The 8,211-nt window shown below is 43.1% G+C and overlaps 1 protein-coding gene across 1 annotated transcript; it reads left to right on the top strand.

The window, feature by feature from the left end:
• Positions 1–599: 599 nt before the first annotated feature.
• On the top strand, positions 600–6,897 carry LOC124680213 (DNA polymerase alpha subunit B-like). The gene is made up of 16 exons (XM_047215307.1): positions 600–710; positions 804–879; positions 1,705–1,836; positions 1,949–2,318; positions 2,388–2,483; positions 2,573–2,652; positions 2,746–2,821; positions 2,892–3,059; positions 3,589–3,693; positions 3,787–3,882; positions 3,965–4,057; positions 4,361–4,402; positions 4,490–4,531; positions 6,241–6,371; positions 6,460–6,586; positions 6,729–6,897. Exons 1-16 carry the CDS (start codon positions 620–622, stop codon positions 6,876–6,878), a joined length of 1,875 nt encoding a protein of 624 aa, XP_047071263.1. The 5' UTR covers positions 600–619; the 3' UTR covers positions 6,879–6,897.
• Positions 6,898–8,211: the final 1,314 nt, after the last annotated feature.

The following is an 8,211-nucleotide window of genomic DNA, read 5'->3' as shown; positions in this document are numbered from 1 at the left end:
TACTCGCACATGTGTGCCACTGTACCTGCGCGGAGCGAGTTACGCGCGTGGCGCAGGACGAGTACGCGCGCGGTGACGTACGCGCGAGGCAACTTACGCGCGGCGCGGGACGTAAACTGGCTCGGCCGGGTTGCTCTTTTCCTAAACGCACGCCCTGCCACGCGTCAAGCGCGGACGAGGGCACTGCTCTTCGCGAAGGCAAACCTTTTAATAGTGATACCCCACGCTCTAAATAGAAAACGGGAACAGCAACGGGTAAAAGAGGAAGCTGATGAGATGAGGCCTGAGGGCCGAGGCCTGACGTTCATGGCATTACTTTATTTTTTGACGTTCATGGCATTACTTATTACGGAGTACTTAAAAAGTATAGTTTTGAGTTTAACCTAGTTCAGGTGAAAAAAAACATGCGAGAAAACAATCCCGCCCGTAGGGCTCGCACCCGAAAAATCTTTCCCGCCATAGGGCTCCTCTGTTCCCGCCATTTTCTCGCTCCATCCCCAATTCCATCCGACGACGCCCCATCGTCTGCACTTTCCGCCTAAACCCAAATCTCCGCCCGGCTGACGCGCCTCCGCTCCCTGACGACCGAACCCACCGAGCTTACCCACTCAAAGCGGCGATGGAGGAGGAGATCCGCACGGAGTTCGAGAGCAGCGGCTTCATCGTCGGCGGCGCCGGACCCGGCGACACCGCCCAGATCCTCTCGACGCGTATGCAAGCGCCTCTTCTTTCTCCACTTTTCATCTTCTCCAGTTAGTTGGCGCTGACCAAGTTGCTGATTCGCTTGGAGTTTGTTTCTGCAGTGCTGACCTACTGCATCAACTACAAGATGAGCCCCGCGGATCTGGTCTCTAACTGGGAGGTTTACTACCTCAACAGGTCAGTCCTTATCCGAGAAACCGCACAATTTTGTAGTTCTTCCACCTAGACCTGTCTAAATGTAGCAGAGAGGCTTCAACTCTGAGGGGAAGAGACCAATTTTGTTGAATAGATGCTTAAAACTGGACTGTGATTGTTAGGGAATACTTTTGCATGCGATTTAATAAATTACTGAAATAGTTTAGTCAGTGCAATCAAATTGGTAGGAAATGCCCCAACAGTCCTTAGACCAGAGGAGAATGGCTAATTTCTGTCCCGTATTCCTGGTCATATCCAAGACTCTTTTTGAGTGGTAATTTTGAATGTATGCAGTCCAAGAAGAGAAGGTGACTTCAGTTTATGCCAAAATAAAGTTAGGGTCATACTCTTGTCATCTTGTGACTTCAAGATTGAAGCTTGCTTTTGTCAAACAGTAGGCATCATTAAGTGGGAACTAAGAATAACACATACATGACTTGTAGCTCTATGCAGTTTAGAACCCAGCTATAAACTATTAAAACAAATGGTAGCTTCTTTCACAGCTGAAATTAAGCCAATCTTGGCGACCACAAGAGTAAATACGTATATGTTTTTAATGTTTTTGGTAGATTATTTGATTCTGTACACCACTTATCCTCATTTGTGATTTTGTGTAGATGTAACTTTGTTCCGTTAGATTCGTTGAAGAACCATCATGACATGCCTGTTCTTACAGTGCATTCTCCGACCTCTTTATCTGAGAAACCATACTTGTTACAAATTACAGCTCTGTGAAGAAACTCTTTTTTTTTTGTTATTTATCATGTTGATACATCTTAAGGAAACTTAAGCAAATGAATTATGCAGGCAATTGGATGGGTTGAAGCTTGAAAGCTCATACTTGGATGGTTTCTCATCACACCTTCAGAATGAAGTAAAAGAAAAACTTATAAAAGAAGAAACAGAGCTTCACATTTACTCCAGTAACGATATTGACATGTTAGTTCCAAATCCCAGCTTTGTTGTTGTGCATTTGGTCTACTTCACTTTTCACAGAAGTTTTTATTTTTTATTTTTAATGAAAAGCATAATGTAGAAATAACTGTTGCAGGCTCTTGAGCAGTACACACACAGACGACGAGGGATTCCCTGACACACCAAGTGATAAACAGGAAAAGCCACATGGACAGTCATCTAACTCTGAGCTAACTCCTCTGACAACCGAAAGGCTATCATCCTGCAGAGCGGCCAAAACAAATGGTGATCGTATTACTCCTTTTGCACAGCGAGTAAATAAATTTACTCAGTATTATGTCCTGAATCCTGACAATGTGGCTAGCGTGCCAAGTAAACATGAGACTGAAACGTCAGAAGATGAGTTGATTAGAAGAATTGAACCAAGTCAAAGATGTACCTTGCAAGTTCAACGCTCAAAGCCTGAACCAGGTTGCAGGTTCATGTATGACAGGACGGAAGATCGGGTAAGTGCAATACCTAATTGTCTGTTAGTTTTGTCCAGAATTGCTGGTTTCATTTTATTATGTTTCCAGTTTAATTACCTGGAGGATCGGATAAGACGGTCAGCAATCTTGTTTTCTGCAAATGGGCTTTGTAGAGAACCGGCAGATCCTACGCTTGCTTCCGAGGTTGCTGCATACCACCTGAATATTTTTTGAGTGAAATCATCATCATTCCTGTTCTTGGAAGTATATATATAATTATTCTTGCTTTTCAGGAGAATATGTTCGCAGTTGGGATGGTAATTTGTGACGGTGAAGGTCGTTTGAATGAAAAATCTATCTTGTTACAGGGCAGGTAAGTGTGCTTCTTGGCCTTGTTCATGTGAAAGCATTTTTGGTCAACATTCAGGAATTTTTTAATGATAACTAAAGATGATCTTTTTTCTAGTGTTGAGCACTCCAGGGGACAGCGTGTGCGCCTTGATTTAAAGGATATAAACCAGTTTTCTTTGTTTCCCGGGCAGGTAACCACATCTTGTTCTTGTGCCATATGCATTATGTAGTGCAATAAATTAACACAAAGTTGAATAACAGGTTTTGGGCATTGAAGGCCATAATCCTAGTGGACATTGTTTTGTCGTATCAAAGTTGATTGATTCCATACCAGTTTCTTTGGACGATCAACTGCCTTGTGCTAAGAAACAAGCTGTTGACAATCAATACCATCAAAATTCTAATACTCTACCAAGGGTGTTGTCATCGGTTAGTTCTTACCCAATTATTGGAGAAACATTGGAGTGCAATACGTGTTTTATTGATAACTTATGCTATTACTACTTATGTAGCATAGTTCTGATTGTAAAAGGTGGGATTTAACACCTGATATTCATTCTATCATTGAAAAATATATCAAAGATTCAAATTGTTTTTGTCTTTTCCTTGGGTTAATTGAGTTCGATCATGTTTCACTTCACATTTTTGTAAATGGTGAATCGAATTGTAGGCTGGTGGAATTTGTCCTAGGAACTAATGAACTAAGCTACATAAAATATGTACCTGAACCATGGAAAATTGATTGCCTAATAGTGTTAACGTATTAAATGTAGCAATATCTGTTTTCTTATACTGTCTTGACTAGACTAAGTCACTTAACTATATGTTCATAACATAAGTGTGCTTACTGCCAGGAGTGTTAGGCAAAACATTATTTACTGTAAAATTTTCTGTGATCAGGATGGAGTCGATTTTTGCAGTTAGTTTCTCATGTTTGAATTCTTGATGTTTCTTGCAGGTCATTGCAGCAGGTCCCTATACAACAACTGATAATCTTTTGTTTGAACCATTGCAAGAACTGCTCTCATATGCCTGTCGTAAGCAGCCTCAGCTGCTTGTACTGGTGAGGCGTTTGAATCCTGATCAGTAAATTTTGTGTGTATATTTAATATGTTCGCTGCTACTCATACCAGTTACGTTTTTTTCTGTTTTGTAGATGGGACCCTTTATCGACTCTGATCATCCTGACATAAAAAAGGGAACTGCTGACCAGAGTTTTCACGATATTTTCCATTTTGAAGTTCTGAGGAAGGTAGGTGTAGCGATGACTTCGTGCCTGCAGGTTGTCAAATACATAGCTAAGTACTACTTGTTTGTTTCTTATCTTTGTACAGCTTCAAGATTTTACCCAGTATTTGGGGCACAGTGTTCGTGTAATCCTTATTCCATCTGTGCGTGATGCTCACCATGATACCATTTTCCCCCAGGTGGGTATTTGCCTCATTCAGATTGCACAGTCTATTTTGGCAATTACAACCAAGTTGCTGTCACTATGTATCAAAAGGACTGTATAGTTTTTATAAACACAAAGCCATGACTGTCCTATGTTTATGCATTGTCTAAGCTATGTTCTGTTAGCATTTGTGTAAGTGAATTAATTTAATGTTATCACAGCATCCATCTATATTCACTAATGATACATCTTTTCTTTTGCTCTTTCGTTTTTCTTGTGAAGAACTCTAACCATATATATATATATATGTGTGTGTGTGTACTATTTCTGTGTGCAGCCTGCATTTGACATGAATTTGCCAGAAGATACCACACATCAGGTAATAAATTACTCTGATGGATTATATATTTCTTTACTAAGTATTTTATAATTATTTTCCTTTGTTCTGTTTACATCCATTATGCAGATTACTTGTCTGGCAAATCCAAGTCTATTCAGCTCTAATGAGGTATCCCGCCTAAAAAGATGCAAAGAACTATGTGATGGATGTGTGTACTGTTTAGTGTTAGGGCATCTCGAGTGGCCTGATGCATTTCGGTCACAAAAATGACCCCGCGTGTCCGTTTGCGTCGGGCCGCGGACGTGGAAATGGTCTTCGGGTCATGATTGTTTGTTTGCGTCGTGGGTGGCCCGGGAGCGGCCCGATGCATTTTGTCCGGCGAGGCCAGTTTGTGTTTTTTCCACCAAAAAAGTGCAATATATGAAACAAATTGGCCATACAAAACAGCGAAAATAAAGGTTCTAAATAATTTATTACTATTACATCCAAATAGAGAGTAGTTCATAATTAACAAATGAAAGTAGATGAGATTGACTACTCATCAATCTCTTTATGCCTAGCCACCCTTGTCAATCAAATCCTTCTGGAGGCGTTTGGAAATGTTGCTGTCAGAGACCAGGTTTGTGCCCTAGGGTTTGGCTCAACCAACTCTGTGAAAGTCCCATCCGTGTTCATATCGGCCATCAGGACGCTCCGTTTCGACGATCATGTTGTGCATGATCACACAACAGGTCATCACCTCATGCATGGTCTTAAGAGACCACGTTCTAGCTGGGTGACGAACAATAGTCCACCGAGCTTGGAGCACACCAAATGCCCGCTCCACATCTTTCTTGCAAGCCTCTTGCATCTTGGCAAACCTCTTTTCTTTCTCTGTTTGAGGATTATGGACCAGTCAGGATAAATGCCATCAGCACGATAATATGGCTTTTCATGTGTTGCCATTGGTCTCATAGCTCACCATAGGAGCAGTTGAGCGCACCGGAGAGAAAAGTTTGTCAGGATCGTACCGAGCAATCTATTGAACATGTCCTGGGCATCGAGGCTGGTAGGCGCTCCATGCAGATGCGTGGCCAACAAGGACGCGAGCGATGTGGGCAGGTCCTCTCCACTACCCTAGCGCCGAGCCTAGACTAAGGAGGAGGCGAGGCACAAAGAGACCTGGTCGACTATGGCGGTGGCGCGGTAGCGGTGGGGTGGCGGCGTCACCCTAGGGCTGCAAAGAAGGGGAGAGGGACGCGAGCGAATGCTGTTCGATTTCGCTGTCCTTGGCGCGGGGCAGGCTAGGAATATAAGGTCACGCGCAGTGTCCGCGCAGACGCATTCGCGGCGCAAATTTGGGCCGCGTTTGCGCCCCGCGGACAGGCCGGACATTTTGCGTCAGGCCGCTGGGCTGGGACGCAGACCCATTTTTTGACCGCGCGGACGCAAACGGTTGCTTTGCGTCTGTTTGCGTCGGGCTGCCGGAGATGCCCTTACACAACACAGTTATGCAAACCACAGAACATATGAATCTGTACTAATATATATTAGTGACATATATACTTTTATTCAACTATTTCTATTATTCTGCTACAAAGTAATATCTGGATAATAACTTATTTTTACATGAAAATACTCTCCTTACTCAATAGTCTTAAGACACATGTAAATTGTCTACCTTAATGTTACATGGTCAAGAATAGTGCATCCAGTTTTTTCGAGATTCCTAGCCCTGTATGGTGCCACAGTATTCGAATCTCTTTCACTAGTATTTTGAGCAAAGCTAGTCTACCATCAAGTTTACTTTGGGACTTAACATAGGTGATGTGGTTCACGTATTATATCACTGATTTCAGTCTAGCGTTCTGTACAACTGTTTGTCTTTCATGTTCCAGATACAATTTGGGTGTTGTACAGTGGACATCTTGAAACAACTGAGTGGCGATGAAATCTCTCGCAAGCCACCTGGTGGAAAGGCTGTTGATAGGATTGGGAGACTTGCAACACATATACTGAAGCAACAAAGGCAATTTTGTAGATATTAAGCAAAATTACATTATTCAGGACCGTGATGCTTGTGGTTCCAAGTTCTTACACAATTTACCTTGTCACAGCTACTACCCTCTATATCCACCTGCTGCTGGTGTGCCCATGGATTTCTCACTTGCCAAGGAAGCATTGGAGATGCCATCAGCTCCTGATGTTCTTCTGCTTGCTTCTGATCTCGCTCCATTTGTGAAGGTAACTTTGATAAACACTGTATTATCTTCAAATTTCAAAATTGGCAGAGGTTATGATGTATACTAATGTTCATGTTGTATTTACTAGCTGATTCCCTTTACTTGGCCTAATGAAATGATACCAAGTACACTTTGTCATGCAGGTGCTTTCCTTGAATGAAGACATGGAACAAAAACAATTTGTTTGTGTGAACCCTGGGAGGCTAGCGAAAGGGATTGGTGGAGGCACGTTCGTGGAGCTTTACTACAACGAGGATACTGAGAAGACGAAAGCCTTCATTATGCGCATCTAAAAGGGCACCAATGCCGTGATTTATCAGCCGATGAAATTTAAAGAAAGGCACTTTGTATCCCTGAAATGTCAAGTGAAGGAACATTGCTTCTGTGGTAAAGCTTAGGTCTCTGAGCAGGGAAAAATTGACTCATTTCTGATGTACTTTACTGTAACACTGCTGAACTTGGCGTGCTGTGGCAACATTTTCCTTGCCGTTCTGGAAAGATGAAATCAGTGTGAATCGATACCAGAGACTAGGTAAACCTGATGGATCTGGTTAGTAAATTCAGCTTAGCACTGTTGCCTCCGACACTAGCCGAACCCTATCAACAAATTACACAATGCTACAACATCCTGAAAACCAACTGTTACCTTCAAAGCTTCTATCCTCCATTCATTTACACTATAATCAACCCACAAATGTCTTTTTTTCCTTTGATTTGTGCTCGCACTGAAACCAAAAGAATATTCATACTCTGCAAATAATATGCTTTGTGTTGCTACTACTTTCTCTGTTTTTGTTTACTTCCTGTTTTGGGTAACTTTGACTAGATATTTTTTTAGAAGGTTTTGCCTTAAAATTAAGTAAGACGAAAGTGCCTAGTTTATTTACCGAAAACCGGAAAACCATACAACAAGACAACATAGGGCCATGCCCACTCACGCAACAGGGCCAAGCCCACTCAAACACACCGATAAAGGGCCAAGCCCACTCAAATAGATTAAAATAGCGAACCATGCCCTCGCCAAGACCAGCCGACCTCCCACCCAATTCGGAGAGAATACGCCGTGACTACTATGGAAGGAGTGGACATGGGACACTCGACGTAGCTCAAGAACACGAACCTCTAGGAAAACTGCGTCAAATCAACCTTGTCGTCCACGTGACACGAGGTCGATGTCCTCAACACTGGCAAGCTTTCAGGGCTGCCACCTCGACATCCAACTACACCACACCCAACATAGACCACCAACACCACCTTCCGGGACCGCCATCCCAACACTAGTAGGGAAAACGCTATATGTGAATGCTTATTAGAAGCGGGCCAGCATCTCCGCACGCGGGTGCTATTATTTGTTGCGCACGCGGAAGTGGCACGCGAGTGATGTGCTGCTACTAGTAGCGCACGGACGGTTATGGCATACAACTACTATGTGGGTCCCAGCTGCACCCGGGTCCAAGAACATATCCATAGCGTTCCGCTATTGGCACACAGGCATACCGGTCGCGTGTCAAGATATTGGTCGCGTGCCACACTTTCACACGCGACAAGTAACCCATGGTTGGTCGCACATCAAATTGTGGCTCGCGACTAGTAATCTCCGACATTGACTTTGCGAGATGAACACGC

This window comes from Lolium rigidum, unplaced genomic scaffold (assembly GCF_022539505.1).
Source record: "Lolium rigidum isolate FL_2022 unplaced genomic scaffold, APGP_CSIRO_Lrig_0.1 contig_10078_1, whole genome shotgun sequence".
In the NCBI taxonomy this organism is placed as follows: domain Eukaryota; kingdom Viridiplantae; phylum Streptophyta; class Magnoliopsida; order Poales; family Poaceae; genus Lolium; species Lolium rigidum.
The sequence above is the reverse complement of the archived record's forward strand: the minus strand, read 5'-3'. Positions and strand labels throughout refer to the sequence as shown.

Bases quoted from the DNA above. Each gene is read 5' to 3' on its own strand.
- LOC124680213 (XM_047215307.1), top strand. From the start codon at position 620: ATGGAGGAGGAGATCCGCACGGAGTTCGAGAGCAGCGGCTTCATCGTC. The intron at 2,484-2,572 runs GTTGCTGCATAC...CTTGCTTTTCAG, and splicing joins ATCCTACGCTTGCTTCCGAG to GAGAATATGTTCGCAGTTGG. The intron at 6,372-6,459 runs GCAATTTTGTAG...ACCTTGTCACAG, and splicing joins CATATACTGAAGCAACAAAG to CTACTACCCTCTATATCCAC.